This window comes from Cebidichthys violaceus, unplaced genomic scaffold (assembly GCF_023349555.1).
Source record: "Cebidichthys violaceus isolate CVI_PGR_0920_01 unplaced genomic scaffold, fCebVio1.0.p SCAF_14, whole genome shotgun sequence".
Taxonomy (NCBI): domain Eukaryota; kingdom Metazoa; phylum Chordata; class Actinopteri; order Perciformes; family Stichaeidae; genus Cebidichthys; species Cebidichthys violaceus.
In genome coordinates, this window is record NW_027176307.1 from 16,348,971 (window position 1) to 16,369,523 (window position 20,553).

General features: G+C 47.0%; 2 protein-coding genes across 6 annotated transcripts in view; both read left to right on the plus strand.

Moving 5' to 3' along the window:
- The first annotated feature begins 525 nt into the window (after window positions 1-525).
- On the plus strand, window positions 526-14,907 carry cep170bb (centrosomal protein 170Bb). Of its 5 annotated transcripts, none has more exons than XM_068709187.1 (20): window positions 526-712; window positions 1,548-1,685; window positions 1,773-1,862; window positions 2,452-2,530; window positions 2,667-2,725; window positions 2,810-2,924; window positions 3,136-3,237; window positions 3,440-3,958; window positions 4,042-5,087; window positions 5,638-5,814; window positions 6,014-6,122; window positions 6,499-8,241; window positions 8,868-9,108; window positions 9,217-9,373; window positions 9,953-9,994; window positions 11,080-11,217; window positions 11,843-11,931; window positions 12,033-12,126; window positions 12,209-12,260; window positions 12,604-14,907. In XM_068709187.1, the coding sequence occupies exons 2-20, from the start codon at window positions 1,581-1,583 to the stop codon at window positions 12,792-12,794; spliced, it is 5,148 nt and encodes a 1,715-aa protein (XP_068565288.1). In that variant the 5' UTR covers window positions 526-712; window positions 1,548-1,580; the 3' UTR covers window positions 12,795-14,907. The 5 variants fall into 5 exon arrangements, with proteins under 5 accessions (XP_068565288.1, XP_068565289.1, XP_068565290.1 ...); XM_068709188.1 differs by having other exon boundaries at window positions 3,443-3,958; XM_068709189.1 differs by lacking the exon at window positions 9,953-9,994.
- An 805-nt stretch (window positions 14,908-15,712) lies between these two features.
- Window positions 15,713-20,553, plus strand: part of tnfaip2a (tumor necrosis factor, alpha-induced protein 2a) — a 6,109-nt gene continuing 1,268 nt past the window's right edge. Inside the window, exons 1-12 of the mRNA XM_068708325.1 lie at window positions 15,713-15,787; window positions 16,223-16,330; window positions 16,527-16,966; window positions 17,115-17,326; window positions 17,551-17,665; window positions 17,830-17,952; window positions 18,034-18,128; window positions 18,207-18,299; window positions 18,389-18,515; window positions 19,070-19,195; window positions 19,280-19,429; window positions 19,564-19,688. Of these exons, the coding sequence (XP_068564426.1) occupies window positions 15,781-15,787; window positions 16,223-16,330; window positions 16,527-16,966; window positions 17,115-17,326; window positions 17,551-17,665; window positions 17,830-17,952; window positions 18,034-18,128; window positions 18,207-18,299; window positions 18,389-18,515; window positions 19,070-19,195; window positions 19,280-19,429; window positions 19,564-19,688 (1,721 nt within the window). The 5' untranslated portion in view covers window positions 15,713-15,780. The remainder of the gene's footprint in view (window positions 15,788-16,222; window positions 16,331-16,526; window positions 16,967-17,114; window positions 17,327-17,550; window positions 17,666-17,829; window positions 17,953-18,033; window positions 18,129-18,206; window positions 18,300-18,388; window positions 18,516-19,069; window positions 19,196-19,279; window positions 19,430-19,563; window positions 19,689-20,553) is intronic.

Sequence of the window (20,553 nt, forward strand, 5' to 3'; positions counted from 1 at the left end):
AATATTAATTAAAACGTGGATTAACATGATTATTATTTAACAAAGATTTCAGATATTCAGTTTGTGTTCACCTCTTTGATGTCAAACCGGAAGTACAAAGCTCCTCCTAAATATCTGATTATTATCAGATCTGTGTAGACCTGATTAATAGCACTTATTATAGAACTTTGATCAGAGATTCAGATCTAGATTCACGTCTGGATTCAGATCTAGATTCAGGTCTAGATTCAGGTCTGATCAGGTCTAGATTCAGGTCTAGGTTTAGATCTAGATTCAGGTCTAGATTCAGCTCTAGATTCAGATCTAGTTTCAGGTCTAGATTCAGATCTAAATTCAGGTCTGTGATTCAGGTCTAGATTCATGTCTGGATTCAGATCTAGATTCAGATCTAGGTTCAGGTCTGGATTCAGACTCCACAGCAGCGCTTTGATTTTCGTCCCAAGGCTTTTATTGTGAAGTCCTCCGGTGTAGTGTCGGTGCGTATTGACGCAGCGGGTGGCCGCTGGTGCGTCAGGAGGAGACAGAGATGCCATAACAGCAGCAGCATCACCGACCGTTCAGTCTGATCCGCTTCCTGTCGGTCCGTGGACCCGGACCCGGATGCGCTCCGCACCGGGACGCCTCTCATGCTTTGGCCGCATCGTAGCGCGTTAAGTCCGGGTTTTAATCGGAGGAGAGAAGCGGCGGAGCGGCGGCAGCATCTGGAGCGGAGGTAAGAGATGGAGGAGGAGGAGGAGGAGGAGGAGGAGGAGGAGGAGGAGGGCAGGGCGTGGAGGAGGGGACCGGTCTGTCTGTTCTCCTGTCTGTCTGTCCTCCAGTCTGTCTCTGTCCTCCGGTAACCGGCTCCTCCTGTCCGGCCTGCAGCAGAGGATGAAGCGCTGAGGCCCGGCGGAATTTTTAAGAGAGCCGCTCCGGTGTGTGTGCGTGTGCGCGTGCGCGTGTGTGTGTGTGATATTAGGTGTGATGATGATGATGATGATGATGTCATAGACATGAACAGGTTAACTGCTCCAAGGACACGTCCTGTTAGGTCACATTATACATTATATATATTTATATATTTATATATGTACATCTCTCTTTACATACAGAAATATATAAATATGTGTATACACATTATATATATATATATATATATATATATATATATATATATACATACATAGTATATATAACAGTAATAGTAATATATATATATACGTATACATACGTATATATATATATATATATATATATATATATATACTGTAACAGGATATATATATATATAGATATACATATACTGTATATCTATATATGTATACTGTTACATATATATATTAATATTCCTGTTTTATATATTTTATAACAATATATATATATATATATATATATATATATAATATAAAAGTATTTATATATAACAGTATATATATATATATAAATATATAAAGTTTGTAGCTACGGTGGCTCTAACACGCCGTTGTTCTAACAACTAACTTTTCTTCTCTGGTTTCTGAGGATGAAACGTGTCTCACATCACTCACCTGTCTGCCTCCATTTCCCAGGATGCTCTGGGGTTTCCCAGCAGCCCTGTGAAGATGAGTGTGACATCATGGTTCCTGGTGAGCAGCTCGGGGACTCGACACCGGCTCCCCAAAGAGATGATCTTTGTGGGCCGAGAGGACTGTGAGCTGATGCTGCAGGTGAGCCTCTGAGACAGGTGATCATGTTGTGCTCACTGCTGGTCTGGATCTAAAGGTGTGACTGATGTCTCTTTTGTCTTCTGACAGTCTCGCAGTGTCGACAAACAACATGCCGTCATCAACTACAACCCAACGACTGATGAACACCTGGTGAAAGACCTGGGAAGCCTGAACGGGGTGAGACAGGAAGTACAAACAAACAAACAAACACAGGGAGTCATACTGTTACATCACAGTCAGGAACCAATCAGCAACCAGACAGTTCACAATAAAGTAGTCCCTGCTGGGCCATTCTCTCTTGTCCACCAGGGGGCGACTCCTCTGGTTGTATAGAAGTCTAGTCTAAAATGACTCTACTTCTCTCTTGATTTATTCCCTCAGTAAACATTGTAAACATGAGTTTATGGTCTCAATCTCTAGTTTATAGTCTTCTTCAATACAGCATGATGTTCAATTAGTACATTATGCTCCATTTAGAGTCACACAGACCATAAAGAGGGGGATGCTTTAGGGGCGGGGCTACACAGTGATTGACAGGTCTCTACCAGAGATGTATACGGCGTCTCTACGTCACTCCTCAGTCCAGATGTGGTCACTTCCTGTTCACTGGTTGATAAAAACAACATGGAGACGAACATAATCACAGACCTGGAGGCTTCAAAACGTCCTCAGTCTCTGCTATAAACTAATCAGATCGCTTGATCTGAGCTGTAAATATATTTTTATAATAAATGTGACTGAATTGATTTTGTGTTGTTTGACGCAGACATTTGTGAATGACCTGAGGATCCCTGATCAGACCTACATCACCCTGAAACTGTCCGACATCATCCGCTTCGGATACGATATCCTTCAGACACCATCAGTGTGTGTGTTGTGTGTATGTGTGTATGTGTGTGTGTGTGTGTGTGTGTGTGTGTGTGTGTGTGTGTGTGTGTGTGTGTTTTATAATGTCAGTACGTTTCTTAACCTCCTCTTCACATTCTCATGTCTACGTTTTGGAGAAAAGTCAACACAAAGTCCCAGAGGAGGCTCTGAAGGTCAGTGTGTGTGTGTGTGTGTGTGTGTGTGTGTGTGTGTGTGTGTGTTAATATTCAGGGTTTGAGCGCCTCCTGTTGTTTCAGCATGAGAAGTACAGCAGTCAGCTGCAGAAGAGTCTGAAGGCTTCAGAGAAGAAGAAGACAGAGCTGGAGGACCGAGCGAAATCAGAGAAAACACAGAGTACAAAGAGTACACAAGGTACATCAAAATACTGTGAAGAGTACAAAGAGTACACAAGGTACATCAAAATACTGTGAAGAGTACTACAAACGAGCCGATAAGTTACAATGTCTTCGTCCATGTTGGACTCTACAGCTGTCTGTCCAATCAGAGGGTCAGGACTAATTCTTAATAATGTGTGTGTGTGTGTGTGTGTGTGTGTGTGTGTGTGTGTGTGTGTGTGTTTCAGAGGCTCCGGTGAGTCGGCCCACTCCTCTGTACGGTCAGCCATCTTGGTGGGGAGAAGAGGATTATGGGAATAAAGTTCAAACCAGCGATGAACCTCATGCAGGTAAAACAATACTTAGTATTAGTTTAGTTGTAATACATCACCACATCAACAGACAGGTTTCAGTTGTTATTGTTATAAAATTAAAAGACATTTTTCATCAGTTTTAGTGAAACATGTCTGTCATGTAGAAGTACCTGTATCATTGTTGTTGTTGTTGTTGTTGTTGTTGTTGTTCATTTTAAATGTTTGTATTTTCTGTCAGAAGTCCAGAGAGACGCTTCGTTGGTGGATCCAGACTTTTCTGGATCTCTGCCAGACTCCCAACCAAAGACCGCTTTCCCTCCGTACCAGCGTGAGCCGAGCTACTTCGAGATTCCCACCAAGGACTTCCAGCACCCCAAAACCTTGGGGGCGGAACTTCACGAGATCCCCACCAAAGACACGGACACGCCCAAAGCACCGCCGTCCCCCCCCACCCCGACCCCGCCCGTGGTTCAGAGCCACGCCTCCTTCACCATCGAGTTCGACGACTGCATGCCCGGCAAGATCAAGATCAAAGACCACGTCACCAAGTTCTCCACCCGCCAGAGGAAGCAGCAGCAGGCGCCGCCCAACGGCAGCACCATCACATCAGTCACGCCCACAGATGTGATGTCAGCGGAGAGCAAGGTGGCCGATTGGCTGGTTCACAGCGACGTCAGCATGATGAGAAGACATCCGACGTGTGAAGACGTTTACAGCACCAAGAGTGACCTCGCCATCAACATCAAGACGCTCAGAGGTCTGCGTCGTCTTCTAGGACCATGCGGCTGTTTTTAACGTAACATGTTGATTATTGATTATTGATTGTTTTCTTGTTGTCAGGTCACCATCATGAGGACGGAACCCAGAGTGACTCAGAGGACCCGGTTCTCAAAGGAGGGAGGAGTAAATCTCACCACTCCATCCAGTTGGAGCAGTCGGAGGCGTTGCAGCAGACGGTCCAATCAGGGCCGCTGCAGTACTCTCCACCCGGACCGGCCCCGGCCTCACCTGTGGCCCCTGAGAGGCCCCTGTCCCAGAGTCCTCCTCAGGACCGGTCCCCGACCACAGAAGAGCCCAAACAGGGGCCCCCCGAGCACCTCACCCAGCAGGCCTTCATCATTGAGTTCTTCGACGACAACCCGCGCAAAAAGCGCTCGCAGTCCTTCACGCACAACCCGGCTCACGCCGACTCGTACTCTGCCCTGAAGGCCAAGCTGGAGCGGCGGAAAGGCGGCGAGAGGCCAGCGTCCGTGCACGGCCACGTCCCCCCGACCCAGCAGGTGACGGTCCCCCTGAAGGGCCTAGGCCACGCTGGCCCCCAGAGGTCGAGCTCTCTGAAGAGGGAGAAAACTGAGGGGGAGGTGGCCTCCTCTGGTTCCTCTTCTCGCTCCTCCTCGGGTGTTGCCATCAGACCCTTCGGCAGCGTCGGGAAGAAGTCCAAGCTTGCCCAGGAGTTCGCTGCTGAATTCCTGAAGGATTCTGTCCGACGTGATTCCTCCCCAACGAGGGACAAGATGTCCCCTCCCCCGATGTCTGCACCGCCGGTGATGGTGTCGCCTCCTCATGCAAGAATTCCTTCCCCCCAAGAATCTCTGGCTCCTTCCTCAGTCTCCTACCCCACTTCCCCCTTACAGCCTCCGGCGAAGTCAAAGTCCTCGATCCCCACCAACACTGCTGCTGTCCAGACCGCTTCTCCGGTCCACTCCTCTGGGCCTCCCATGTCCCCCATGCTGCCCCTGGCTGTCCGTGAAGGAGACCCCAAAGCTTCCCAGAGGATGATGATGAGGAACGAGGAGGACGACAGCCTGAGTGATGCCGGGACCTACACCATTGAGACGGAGTCGCAGGACAAAGAGGTGGAGGAAGCTCGCAACATGATCGATCAGGTGAACTCACGGTGACCTCAGAGAGTTGTTGAAGCAGCTTTCATGGTTCATTCTGCTGATGTAAAAACTTTCCTTTCAGTTCTGAGTAGAGAGAATATTTACTTGTGTAAAAGTGAAACAACTCCCTGAACATTGACACTTAAAAAGACAGAGAACAAACAGGACTGTATGGAGGCACTACTGAGGCTGTTGTGTTGCTAACATCAGTAAAAGACACAAAAACCCCTTTAGAGTGTCTTTGTTGGGGGTGGCGGTAAAGACCTTATTTGTGTTATAATATCCAAATAAGTGAACAACCTACGTCCACACTCCCCCTTCTTCAAATCGTCAGTCCACAATCAAATTGCCGATATAAACATGGTCTGAACTGCAGAAAAGCTTCTATAAATATATCTGAGAACTATTTTCATGTGAGGGGCTTAAATAAAAAGTGTGTTTTTAAATCGCTTCAGGGATGCATGAAACCTCTTGTCCTTCTTGCTCCTTCCTGTTGCCGTGATCCTGCCCCCCCCCCCGTCCCCGTCCTCATGCATGCCCTGTGCTCTGACAGGTGTTTGGTGTCCTCGACTCTCCAGAGTACAGTGGTGTGAACACAGGAGTGTATAGACCTGTAATAAATGATGGCAAGGATGAGCAAGCTAACCTGCCTAGCGATGGTAGCACTGTGGACCCGTTGCATGGCTTTATCCCAGCTGCTATCAGCGGCCCCCCAACAGGCCCCATACAGGTAAAAAAACTGTAAAAACAGAATCAGAACCTGGAAAAAAACACCTGTGTAGCATGTTCTGATCCCAGTGCATGAAGTCTAGTGTTGTTATTCCCTCAGTTTCTCCTGGTACATTATTTACTCTGTCAAGTCTTGTAGGACTCTTTGGTCCCACGTCTCTATCGCCCGGTTAAGTTCATCATGTTGTTTTGTTTTCAAGGTTCCATCAGCAGGTCTGGAAGGACCCAAGTGGGTCTCCCGCTGGGCCAGTCTGGCAGACAGCTATGCTGAACCTGGTTCCACTCCGCCTCAAGGGGAATGTCTGGAAGGTGCCGTTTTATTTCTGTCTATGCAGTTTATCAGAAGATGATGAGTTGGGTATCAAACCCAAATACTTTTCTACCTTCTATTAATCAGATAGCCGTATCTAAAATTATTCTTTTTGACTAATTCTAATATTGACACTGGAAAAGTTGAACAATGCCAATAATGCTGAACTTTAAAGGCACAATCCCTGATTGCTGTAAAGCACCTTTTGACCCCACATGATCTGCTTTCTAACATGGACTCCTGTGATCTTGTTTTTGGTGTTGGTAAATTAGTTGAGGACTGGGCCTTAAAACATCTATTTTATAAAATACAATGCAAATTAAGTATACATATATATAATTTTATTTGAGATAACTGAGATAACTTTTTTTCTAGATTTGCGCTTCATGAGCCGGTCGATGGGAAATTACAACTACGATAACTCTGAGTCGGAGTCCAGCCACAGCTCCAGAACCAGAAGGCTGCTTCCCCAGGTGCCTCCAGAGAAGCTAGATAGTGTTCCCCCAAGTATCCTGATTCGCCACGAGCCTTACCAAGTCCAGGAACCTCTGGACCGAGTCTCCGGCCCTCTCCGCCCACAGGACTCTACCCTGCTGCGCCTGTCCGTTCAGGATGATGTGGACCCAGACAGCCTGAGTGACGCCAGCCGCTCAGATGACGGGCCTGTTCTGGAGAAAACAAAGAAGAACCTGACCAGGACTGGATCTTTGTCTCCAGGGGCCGCTGGTCCTCTGTTCAAGGGTCCAGAGAAAGTGTCTCCCTCCTCCAAATCCACCTGTTTCTACATTGGTTCTGAAGACAGTCCAGGCAAACCTGACCTGGCCCGGAGCCCGGTACAGTCTGAGAGGGCACGCGAACCCCCGGCAAAACCTCCCCCTACCACTGTCCTGATCCGACACCTGAGTGGACATGAACCCAGGAAGGCCGGTGTCAAACCCAACAGCTCTGCTCCAAACCTCCAAATACAGGACAAGGATTCTGTCCCCACTAAAGACAGCTGCATATCATCCATTGTCCGGCAGGAAAGCTTCACCAAAGACCGGCCCAGTGACACCGTCCAGATGAAGAAGCTTCCCCACATCTCCAGCCACCCGTCCATCAGAGATATGGAGCAGAGGAGGGAGACCATCCAGGACCCGCAGTCCTTTCTTCAGGAGGCCGAGGGAACTCTGTCCTCTATGGACTCCAAGTTCCCCTCGTCTGGCTCCGGTCGTAGCTCAAAGAAAGGAGGCTCCTCCACCCACATGGATGACTCCCTCTCTGGTGAGTCGGATGTGGACACAGCGAGCACCGTGAGTCAGGTGAGTAGCAAGAACGTTCTGATCGGCTCCGCTTCCAAAAAGCGTCCTGCCATCAGCAGCCTCCAAAAGGAGAAGTCTTCCTCCAGCCCGTCCATCCAACAGAAGGGACGACAACTCTCTGCCCGCGAACGTCTTTCTGAGAAACGGCGAACGATGCATCCGATGACGACGGATGCATCAAGCAAGGCAGAGGCAGCGAAGCGCTTCCAGATGCGCCGCAGTGCAGGGAACCGCGGATCTCTGGATCTGTCAGAAGGCAAGCAGGTTTCTTCTGGTCAACACTGGACCGAAACAACATCATCTGACCATGAAATTTCCCGTCCGTCCAGCCGGAGCAAGAAACTCATCGCCCCTCTTCAGAAAGAAGACAATGGAAAGACGGCCAAGACGGCAACTCAGCAGGTTTTGACGCGGTCCAATAGCCTGTCGGCACCGCGGCCGACCCGGGCCTCCATGCTCCGCCGAGCACGCCTGGGCGAGACTTCAGATAACGAAGGTGCCGAGACCGACCGGGGCTCCCAGAATTCTGACCATATCACCCCGCCGTCCAAAGCGTCCGCTGATGGGAAGAAGCTGTCCAGGCTGGACATCTTAGCGATGCCCAGGAAGCGAACCGGCTCCTTCACGACTCCCAGTGATACCGAGACGTCCTCCACGGGGCGCTCCGGTTTCTCCAATCGAACCTCTGAGTCCGTCGTCGCCCCCCGGAAGACGTCTGTGGGCGACGCTCGCCAGGCCGCTAGCAGAGGGGGTGGAGCTCTGGGGAAGCAACCGCTGACCCGTACCCGGTCCAGCGGAGCCAAGTACCCCACCGCCGGTGAGTCCTGGCTAGATTTTAATGATGTAGACATACATCCTCTTTTCATGCTCCTCCTCTTATTGTGGGTGTCTGTCCAATGTCACTTTAGATGATGAGGACAAATTAAACTTATTCTTACAAAATACATGATATATTATTTTAATTAGGATCTATCTGACTAAAGAATAAGTTGTAGTTCAATCTGAAGAACATTTAATGTGTTTTTATGCAGTAAATTGGCAAACTACTTACCTGCTACATCAGGGATTCATTTAACCGAGGCTTTGTTTCAGTATTCTGTTGGTGGAAGTCTGCTGCTGTTACCATGGAAACACAGCTTACCAGCATCAGTTTCTTACGTTCTGTCATGTGTAGAATAAAGATGTGACTATATAGATTCTTTGTACTAAAAATCTCATGACAGTCGTGATCTACGATGCCTCCCTCCACAGCTCAGACATCCAGATTTGCATCATATTCAGGAACAAAAAAAAATTCATAGAAAATCCTAAAGTTCTTCCTTCTCCTTCCATCAGTGTGAAGCTCTCTGATTGGATGTTTTCTCAGTTTAAACTGGTGATTTAACAGAACTGAGACTGTTTGAGCTTCTGCAGTAAAATTAACCTAAATCTAAATGTTTCCAGGTTCCCGTCGCAGACAGAAGGGCTCAGACTTCTCTTCATCCTCTGAGGAAGAATACGAGACGAGTGGAGGGAATCCCAGAACCAAACGCTCCTCCCATCCCTCCACTTCCTCCCAGACACCTCGCCACCGGACGGCCGCCACCCGATCCAAGTCTGTCTCTCTGGAGACGGAGGAGGACGAGGACCAGAGCGAGGTGGACCCGTATCAGAACTGGTCCACGCACAGCGCTGAGATCGCCAAGTAAAATAGAAACAATGACCCCTACGTTGACTTAACAGAGTAACTCTGGTAAACTGGTCTTTCTCTCACGGTGCATCCAAACCTTTATGTTTTGTGTTTTCCCTGCAGGCTCAGTCAGGACCTGGCCAAAGATCTGGCCATCCTGGCGAAGGAAATCCATGATGTTGCCGGGGACGGAGACTCGCCGAGCTCTGGCATGGGAACCGCCACCTCACCCAGCTCCCTGCCCAACACGCCGGCCTCCACCATCTCTGCTAGGGAGGAGGTGGGACATGCTGCACACCACTAAATGTCCACTACAACCACCACAACCATCACAACCACCACAACCACCATACCCACTACAACTACTACACCACCACAACCACCACAATCTCTACAACTGGGAACACCCTAGATATTATAACTAGTTATAATAGATAATTATAATAACTATGATTTGTCCACGACCGATGATTTTAAAAATGGTGGACAGTCTGAACTGATGACTGTGACAACAAGACGAGGTTACCAAAGACAGTTAGTTTGTGTTATCTTGTAATGTGCAAGTGTTTAGGATTAAATTCTCCTTCACAGTTGCACGCGGTTAATGTTAAACAGCTGGAATCTGAAACAGTCAGTCAGTAACTGTGTGCTGCTGTTAGTGTGTTCCCAGTTTAAATAGTGAGACAAACATGTTGCCCTGTTTGTGTAGTTCTGTCCATCATCTCTATGATATTCTAAACATCAAAGTGTGCCGTGAGGAAACATTTCTCTGCGGTTGAGTTCCAGGTTCCAGGATGATTGTCTGGAGCTTCTCCATGCTTTGGATTCTCATGATTCATTTCTCTGTTGTGCTGCTCAGAGGCCATCTTATCCATACTTCTGTGGGGTTGGACCATCTCAGGTGTCTTACTCTGACTCATCACTCCTCCTGCAGTGTGATTGGTTACCCTCCCATCACTGATCCTAACACTCCCCTCTCAGCAGTGTTGGATTGTTCTGAAGCATTTTTTTGTTTTAGTTTGGTATGAAAGATTATTAACCACAAAACTCAAAACAAATCCAAGCTTGACTCATTCTGCAGGATCAGGGTGTGAAGTGACAAACAGGTGTACCGGTATGACAACCCGACCCAAACCTACAGGGCTCTACCGACCCGACTCTACCCGACCGGACTCTCCCGACCAGACTCTGCCCGCCTTTACCCAACCACATTCTGCCCGACCAGAATCTACTCGATCAAACTCAACCCAACTCTACCAGACCCTTAATATTTTAACTTTAGCATCTGATTGATTTAGTGACTGTTGGTCTTCTTTCTAAAACTAGTGGTTCAGCAAAATACAAGATTTAAACAGTCTGCAGGTTTTTAAATGCTGCTATAAACAGTTCTTATCTACCTGACTCGACTCTACTCCACCTTGCTCTCTAACAAATGCTGTAATTCATTACCATCTGTTAGTATAATAGTAGTACTGGATGTGGCTCTACTCTACTATAGTATATACGTATATATATATATATATATATATATATATATATATATATATATATATATATATATATATATATATATATATATATATATATATTAGTAGTACTGGGTAAGGCTCTCCTCTCCAGTCAATGACAAAGGAGTAGTTATTCGTATCATTTATATTTGGTCTCTCACTCTCACATCTTTATTTTCAGTCTGATTCCTGCTCAGATTGATTTTGTGTTTTCCATTGACTCCCATTGGCCTGCACCATTAATGAACTGGTTTGACTGGTTTTGGGACAGTTCATGGCACTTGAGCTGGTGACCCAGTAGGACCCTCCTGCACTCCTAAACCTCCCTGTTATTGTTACACGCTGTATCCCAGCAGAACTAAAATTCACTGCACATGTCGCCCTCCACCATCAGCTGCATGTTGACTTGGTGCATGCGTTCACGGAGCACTCGCCGGATCAATAACCAATAATCAGTGGGTTGGATCTCTCTTTCCAGCTGGTCCAACGTATCCCTGAGGCCAGTTTAAACTACCAGAAGGTTCCTCCGGGTTCTGCTGTCGTCTCGGACCTGGACGCTAACATGAATGAGCCGGAGCCCGGTTCTAAGCAACACCGTCTGTGGAACCGCGAAGAGGTCACTGTTTAATCCCCCAAGGCTCACACTGCAGCTCGGCTCTGTTCTAATGTGCACAAGATGCGTTTTAAATGTGTTGATTATTATTATTATTGATTAACAGAACTTTACAAATCATACAAAAAGAAGTCCACAGCTAAAATGTTGTCAGCTAGCCTCTCACCTGCTGGTAGTCTGGCTGGTTTTCACTACGTTAGTCTAGTGCCCCCTAGAGGCCGAACTGATCATTAAAGCCACAATAACAACATATATTCTGATGTCTTAGTGGAGCGACACATGTAAAGGTGAAACGTCTTTGATTCGTTAACATCTACAGGAGCAAGAATGGGATCAGTACAACATCACTGATCCCATTCCTGCTCCTGTAGATGGAGCTAGCTAGTTGCTAGTTGATGTCCAGACTCAGAGTTCGTCACTAGAAAGATAAAATAGTAATAACAATAATAATAATAATTTCCTGGGCCTGCAGTGTGAACATTTCTTAAATCCATCGAACTAAAGGAGACTGATGCAGTTAGTTTTGGTGTGCTGGGAAATCAGGATGTAAACGTCTGTGGACGTTGTTGTTTGACGTCACGTTTCCGACTCATCGGGTTCCTTTTTGTCTCTGAATTAACTCTGTCAGGTGATTCTGGACAACCTGATGCTGAATCCAGTGTCTCAGCTGTCTCAGGCCATCCGGGAGAACACGGAGCAGCTGGCCGAAAAAATGAAGTAAGGGAGCCCTTGATGATGCTAAACTTTCAGAATGAGGTCCAGTTTTTGTGGTGGTCCAGGTCTCTACATGAAGTGGTCTGCTGTGTTTCTGTTCTCAGGGTTCTGTTCCAGAACAAGGCCGAGGTCTGGGAGGAGATCGAGGCCAAGATCAACACTGAGAACGAAGTCCCCATCCTGAAAACCTCCAACAAGGTTCTTCTGTAAACTCTAAAACTCTTAAACTATTCAAATGTGGTCTGAGCGCAGCTGGAACTTTTTCTGTTTCTTGTTGCAGGAAATCACTTCGATTCTGAAAGAGCTGAGACGAGTCCAGAGGCAGCTGGAAGGTGATTTATACCTAATGTTATTTAACCTGGTTCTAACTCACATTAAGTCTCTTCCCCGAAAACAGCAAAGAAAATTATATATACTATTTTTTTTTTGCATAATATGGGACATAAAACAAACCCAAAGTACTAGTACACAGAGCCTCTTTGTGCTAAGCTAGGCTAACCACTCTTTGTGCTGAGCTAGGCTAACATGTCTTAGTGCTAAGCTAGGCTAACCACTATTTGAGCTCAGCTATGCTACCCCCCTCCTTGTTGTACCTATTGATGTTGTTGTGACTTTGGTGGACTGAGGTGGACCTTGTTGGACCCGGTCTTGAATGTGGTCTTCCTTCTGTTCTAGTGATAAACACAATCGTGGAGCCCGGAGGTCTCCAGACCGTCGGGACTCCGTCTCTCGTTCAGACTCGACCATCCTCCAGGGACAAGAAACCCGCCGCCAAACCCCGTGGTGCCCCCCAAACCTCCAACGCCAACACAACAAGCACCAAAAGACCACCTCGTGGACCCGGTGGGGCCCACTACATGGCCTGAACACCCCCCCCCCGTAGCACCTGTGGACCGTAGCTATGAATCCACATGGCCCCGCCTCTTTCCAGTGATCAGCTGACCTGGTGTCCGGCTGTAGCGTCACATGTCCCAGTTCCACACTACATACCGATAGTACTCAGTACTACACTTGTGTCATAGTAAGTTTTAGTACACAAGGAATCCATGTGCTCATTTTACCACCACACACGATCTGTCTCCCTCTAGTGGTGAGGAGGCAGACTGCAGCTGACTGGATCTGAGTTTAGACTCAGCTTGTCCCTTCTGGGCTCCTGTAGACTTCATGAAGAGGACCTGGTCTCTGTAGATATGAAGGACTCTTACAAACAGAAGTTTAACAAGCAGACACACGAGAACTTTCTCTAAAAGAATCAATGAACAGGATTATCAAGACCCTTCTAGCCAGGTGCTCCTGATCCTCTTGGGGGGTCCCACGGTGGTCCTGGACCCTGAGAACCTTTTAAGACTGAAGAGCTGCTCCGAACCGCCTCATGAATGTTGAAGTAACCTTTTTCAGATAGAGAGACCAGGTCCCCCATCTGGAAGTCTCTAGGTGTCTATAGGTGGACAGGAACCCACATGGAACCACCACCCACGAGGGCCCAGTTAGAGACCAGGTCTGCTGAACTTTGTCTGGAGGAGGATGTGAGTTAAAGTCTTCACCTCACTGCAATGCATTGTGGGACATTAGAGTTCCCCCTGTAGTCCGGAGCTGGGACACAGCTGAAGTCCTAAACCAGGACTCAAACCACCTGCAGGACTGGAGACGCTGGTTCTGTGTTGTGGATTCATGGAAACTGACCAAACTAAACGTTTATTGATCGGCTTTGTGCTTCAATCGTCTGTTTGCTGCGTTCGATCAGACGATCCGTCGTGTTTTCTGTCTGTTTGTAGAAGAAGAAGAAGAAGAAGAAGAAGAAGAAGTTCTGTTATATTTTACTGTGAATGTTCTGGTTCTGAATGTCTGCGGAGCTCAAATGGCCGATCGCCCTGCTGGTCCTTAAACGCATCGCCTTCCTCAATCACAACGAATGAAACAAAAAGATTCACAAACATGTTCACTTCATCAAACTGTAACAATCAGAATAGTAATCATGAGATACAGAGAAAAGTCATAATTATTCTGTGTTCAGTTTGTAAAACACGATGAAACAAAAACAGCAGATCACCTGACGTCTTTATTCTGTTCTTTAATAACTCAACTTCCAGAGCTTTCTATCGTCCTGTTATCAGCTGAGTTCAGCTTATTTAGTTTCCAGGTTCAGAAATATCATCACATAATATTTAATCTGTTTCACGATGCAAGTTATATCAAGTTTAACTTAAAGTTAAAGTTAAATCATTTCTACATTTTAAGGTTCTTCATCTGATGCAGCTTCCACCAAGTGTGTGTGTGTGTGTGTGTGTGTGTGTTCACATGTTTCAGAGATCAGGTTCATCCTGTCCAGGACCTGGTTAGCCTAGCTTAGCACAAAGAATGGAGGCGGAGGGAAACTACTAGCCTCGTTCTCCTGAAGCATTTCTCTAAAGTGATCCGCTGGATAAACTTTTATTTTGTAAGGTGCACGTTTCCTGTAGTTTGAGGCAGGTGAGAGTTTGAGGCCAGTTCACCAAATGCGCACTTTTTCATTTGACAAACACCTGGTGTGTTTTTTTGGTGGTTTTTTTGACAGTCATGATGTTTTATTTTGACAGTCATGGTGTTTTATTTCAACAGTCATGGTGTTTTATTTTGACAGCCATGGTGTTTTATTTCAACAGTCATGGTGTTTTATTTTGACAGTCATGGTGTTTTCCTGCTCTGCAGCCAATGAGAATGTATCGATTCATCACCTGCCCACAACACAAGCCTGATTGGCCGTTGTAGTGATGATGTCACTGCTGCCGCTCCAGGTGATTGGTCGGTTGTGTTTTGTTGCATGTTTCCTGTTATCAAAGCTTTTCTGAAAACGTTTATTTATGAAGTTCATGTAGATGCTCATGACATCATCATCATCATCATCATCATCTTCATCATCATCATCTTCATCTTTCTTTGTATCATAGAATCATTTGTAATAAACTAAGGTGAACCTGAACTCTACGTTTAAATACAACAAACTGCAAATATCTGTTCTGTTTTGTGTGTTTCTTCCATGGCAAAGTAGTAATAGTAGTGTAGAAATACTCTGTTGCAAGTAAAAGTCCTGCATTCAAAATCCTTACCGAAGTAAAAGTACATCAAGTTATCAAGTTTTATGAGTACTTATAAAACAGAACGTCTCCTTCGGTTTTATGACTGACTAATTCATGTAAAAGTATTTCAATGTTCATCAATGTGGAGCCACGTTTACACACCTTGTGTACACAAAGTACTGCATCATATAAACACATATGTGTTCTTATTTAAAAGTACCCAGAGGTATCATATAAAGTATTAAGTTTCAGCAGTAAAAAGTACACTATCTACCTTTGAGACAGTAAAAGTACAATATGTACTTCGTAGCAGAACATGAAAATACTCAAGTACCTCAGAGTTGTACACACAGACACACACACACACACACACACACACACACACACACACACACACACACAGACACACACACACACACACACACACACAGACACACACACACACACACACACACACACACACACACACACAGACAGGCAGACAGACAGACACACACACACACACACACACACACACAGACAGGCAGACAGACACACACACACACACACACACACACACACACACACACACACACACACACACAGACAGACAGACAGACACACAGACACACACACAGACAGACACACACAGACAGGCAGACAGACAGACACACACACACACACACACACACAGACAGGCAGACAGACAGACACACACACACACACACACACACACACACACACACACAGACAGACACGTCACGTGTCTAGCCCCGCCCCTCCGGACCGCTGCCTCAGAGGATCAGCCGTTGGTGAGATGAAAGGTAGGAAACAGCTGTTCTCTGTTGTTTTAACGTCTTTTATTGTGAAGAATGAGAAGCAGACTAACCGGATTATCGATCCGTTTAAAACACTGAAAACTGCTGATTCATTACGTCATTGCGATCCTGAACAGAGATGCTTCTTCTTCTGTGGTTTTAATTATTGATCTGTAACGTGACGCCGACGGGAAACTGATCCGTGACGTCATTTAAACCTCGTTCCAAACCCTGCAAAAACCGTTTTGTTGATGTTTTGATGACGTTGATGTCTGAATATATGACGTCATTACTCTCAGACACAGAAGTCGAGAGATTAAGTTTCATGAGAATGAATGAGTTTTGTGTTTAACAACGTTCTCTACAGAACTCTGGTTCCATTATTATGATGATTGTGTTGTTCAATAGAACATGTCGATAAAGTTAGTGTTGAATGTTCAGGAGGCAGCGAGGAGAACCGAGGAGGAGAGAGGAGGAGGCTCCCCAAACTAAAGAACCCTGCAAAGATCTGGAGGAACCGCAGACAGCAGAACCACACCGACACCACAGGTCAGAACCAACAGAACCTCAGATAGAACACCATAAGGTCAGAGGTTTAGGGGTTAGGGTTCGTCAGGGTTCTAGAGGCGTACAAGTCCTGGAGGGTCCTCAGGGTCCTGGAGTACACTTACTGTGTACTAGCTTTGAGTTTGCGGTTCTGCAAGAACTCGTTCATAATAACACAAGAATGTTTTTTTTGTTGCAGAGGAGGAGTTGTTGTGTGAGGAGGCTCTTGAGCAGCAGGAGGAGGAGCAGCTGGAGGAGGTCGGCAGGAGGCTGATCATCAGGGAGGAGCAGCTGTTTAGTCAGGACTCCCCCAGTGAGGAGGAGGAGGACCAGCTGCAGAAAGACTTCGAGGCTCTGAAACTGCAGATGTGGATGGCCGTCCACAACACCTTCACCCCCACCTCCTCCTCTGGGCATTTGAAGGTCCTGAGGAGCGCTGTGGCCTCCATCCAGCAACAGGAGATGCAGGACCGGCGCTGGACCGGGTGTCCGGAGGACCAGGTCCCAGTGTGGCGTCCTCAGAAGTGCCTCAGGACTCACAACACTCTGCTGCACAACATGGTGGAGTCCAGACTGATGAAGGCTGCTGAGGACGACTGCAGCGACACCGAAGGACTGTCTTCTCCTCTGAAGAGACAGGTGAGTCATCAACGAGCAGGTGTGTCACATGGAGAACTTATGTTACTAATACACCTGTACAGGTGTGTCATATTGAGAACTTATGTTACTAATACACCTGTACAGGTGTGTCCCATGAAGAACGTATGTTACTAATACATCTGTACAGGTGTGTCACATGGGAAAGCGTGTGAAGGAGGACCTGCTGACGGTGGTGAGGACGGTGCAGGACTGTTACCCTCCACAGATGGACATCCTGAACTTGTATGCTGGACTCTTCCATCAGAACTTCTCTGCTCGGCTGACTGAACTTGCTGGTTCTGGACTGGAACCAGACGACTGCAGCTACCTGCTGTTCTGGATCAACCACTATTATCCACAGTGAGTCCACCAAACACATTTCACTCTGCCTGGGAGGTTCTGAATCATCAGTCATGGTGTCTCTGGTGGTCTTCAGGGTCTCAGCTGAGTCTCTGGTGGTCTTCAGGGTCTCAGCTGAGGCTCTGGTGGTCTTCAGGGTCTCAGCTGGACGGATCAAAGAGCTTAATTGATCTGGATCCAGTTTTTACCTGTAAATTATCAGGTGTGTTTGTTTCCTCCTGCAGGGAAATATTAACCCAAGAAGAGCTGCAGGGAAATATCAAGACAGCCTGTCTTGGTTCTCTGCTGCTGCAGGACCAACTGAACCACCTGGAGGACCAGTACCTCACCCACAAAGAGGTCAAGACCAGCATGCTGATGGGTTCTGGTCCCAGTCAGAAGAGTCCTTTCATGTTGTTTTCTGTTCCTTTACTTTTAACAGCTGATGAAGTCTCTGTTAGAGTGTTCACACTGAAAGGAGTTGAAGCGTCAGTTAAAGAATAAGGATGTTTTCTTTCCTTCAGGACAAAGTGAAGTTGTGGCTGAACTCAGCTCTGAAGAAAGAAGAGGAATGCTGGCTGAGCGGCCAGGAACCTGAAGTCATCGACCAGTTCTTCTTCAGTCCACTGGCTATAGATGTCATACAGGTGAGACACAGGTGAGACACTTCCAGGTAGCGATGTGTGTAGCAGGTGTACCTGGACATGTCTCTATGTTTGTGTTTCCAGGTGATGAACGGCTCCCTGATGGACTTCAGCTGTGTGATCAGAGACCAGAGCAAAGCTCAGAGGATCACAGCTCACCTGGACAGCTTCCTCAGCAGGTAGAATATTAACGGGGCTCCTTGATCCGGGTGTGATCCAGGTGTGATGTCACATTAAATACTTTGATTGTATTTCAGCTATAGGACATGTGTGGAGGAGTTTGTGAAGGGAAACTACGCTAACATTGGCTCAGTGATTAAAGCTCACCTGGTCTGTGAGCAGCAGCTCAGGTACGACGACATACCTGTAGGGGGTCACTGCTAGATGAGGCAGGTGGTGGGGAAGTGTACTCTGATTGGTTCTCTGTGACTGTCATCAGGGATTACATCACAAGTCAAACAGGAAGTCTGTCGGAGCAGCAGAGACGTCGCTGTCTGGACACTCTGTCGGCCCTGAAGGATTGTGGCTACAGGTGTCTCACCTGTCCCATTCACATCCAGCTGAAGGTACAAATACACTAAAAGTGAAGCTCTGTTCTGTTACTGCAGCAGGACCAGGTCTGGCTGTACTGCAGCACGTCCAGGTCTGACTGTATTACAGCAGGTCCAGGTTCTGTTGTACCTGCTGTAGTCCTGTTCAGTAGGAGCCAACAGAAGCAGGTCATCTGCGTAGAACCTGGTCTGTGAGTGGAGCCTTGAGACCAGCTGGTTCCTGTAGTTACTGTAGGTGTAGACTAGAGAGGGATAAACATCTGGTCCTGTGGTGGACAGGTTAGTCCATGAAGGGGTTCAGGGTGTAAATCTGATCTGAGGTGACTTTGAGTTTGGTGAAGTAGTTCATGAACCTCATAAGAACCTTCTCCAGATCACCTGTGGGATTTTATCTCCACTTTTAAAGTTGATGAGACTCCAGAAGTCTGTTTAGATTATTCCATTTTCCCAAAATCCTATGAATCGATCACTCTCATAATCAATGTGTACAGGTGAGTCTCATAATCAATGTGTACAGGTGAGTCTCATAATCAATGTGTACAGGTGAGTCTCATAATCAATGTGTACAGGTGAGTTTCCGTCAGCTGTGGACGTCCGTCTGGTTAGACGAGTCACTTCCTGTCGTCGACTCTCTGCTGGATGACCTGAACCAGCAGCTGATCCACCTGAAGGACCTGGAACCAGCATGCAGACAGGTGAGACAGTCTGTCTGTCTGTCTGTCTGTCTGTCTGTCTGCTTGATTGTCTGTTTGTCTGTCTGACCACCTGTCTGTCTGCAGGGCCTGCTGTGTGTCCTCCATCAGGACCTGGCGCTTCAGTATGTGAAGAGGATGATGAAGACCAGGATGAAGAGCAGAGAGCAGCAGGTGGGCGGAGCTCAGAGGATGACTGAAGATGCCCGAAAGATCACAGACTTCTTCAGCGAGGGGGTGAGACTCCACCTGAGATCCTGGTCTCTCCTGATCCTGGTCTCTCCTGATCCGGGTTTCTCCTGATCCAGGTCTCTTCTGATCTGGGCCTCCTGGGAACCAGGATCCTCACAGTACTGTGTCTGTGTCCTCAGGGATGCACTGAGACTCGGTGGCTCGGTGAGATGTTCTGCAGCCTCGCTGAGGTTCTCCGTCTGCAGGATCCTGGAAGTGTTCAGCTGGAGCTCGTCAGTCTGGCCAGAAGGTTCCCCGACCTCAGGTAGAGAACCAGATACCTCAGGTACAGAGAGAACCGGAGACCTCAGAACCAGATACCTCAGGTACAGAGAGAACCAGAGACCTCAGGTAGAGACCCAGAGACCTCAGGTTCAGAGAGAGAACCAGAGACCTCAGGTACAGAGAGAACCAGATACCTTAGGTAGAGAACCAGAGACCTCAGGTTCAGAGTTTCAGAGAGAGAACCAGAGACCTCAGGTAGAGAACCAGAGACCTCAGGTTCAGAGAGAGAACCAGAGACCTCAGAACCAGATACCTCAGGTACAGAGAGAACCAGAGACTTCAGGTAGCGAACCAGAGACCTCATGTTCAGAGAGAGAACCAGAGACCTTAGGTAGAGAACCAGATACCTCAGGTACAATGATGACATCAGCAACACCTCATTTAATATCTCGAATTGAACTAAAACGTTTTTTCCTATTTTACTTATTAATAATTCAGAATCTCGGGTTGTTTGACAGATAAATGATTGTTTTGAATAAAATTTTTTAGACAGGAAGTCAGGGGGACATGCATGACACAGGTGTACCTGCACACACCTGAACACACCTGTCCTGCTGGTGGGTTCTCTGGGCTTTAAATAGGTCGGTTGATGTTATCATATTCAAACACTGAAGCTGTGACCTGGATCAGCTGTGTGACAAACACCTGGTTGCCATAGGTGATGGCAGGTGCGGCCGGTTTTGGTTCAGGTGTCACAGGTGTGTGAAGTAAATGGAAAAACACTGAGAGGAGTCGTGTTCACAAAACACCTGCAGCATCAGAGAGAAATCTGTAAATATTTATATACACTTTATCTCAATGTATTGTTCACACCCGTCCACCAGGTGTTTTATTGTTCACACCCG

Excerpts from the sequence above, each read along its gene's own strand:
- cep170bb (XM_068709187.1), top strand. The coding sequence starts at position 1,581 with ATGAGTGTGACATCATGGTTCCTGGTGAGCAGCTCGGGGACTCGACAC. Across the intron at positions 3,959-4,041 it reads CAACATCAAGACGCTCAGAG|GTCACCATCATGAGGACGGA; the intron begins GTCTGCGTCGTC and ends TCTTGTTGTCAG. Across the intron at positions 5,088-5,637 it reads CTCGCAACATGATCGATCAG|GTGTTTGGTGTCCTCGACTC; the intron begins GTGAACTCACGG and ends GTGCTCTGACAG.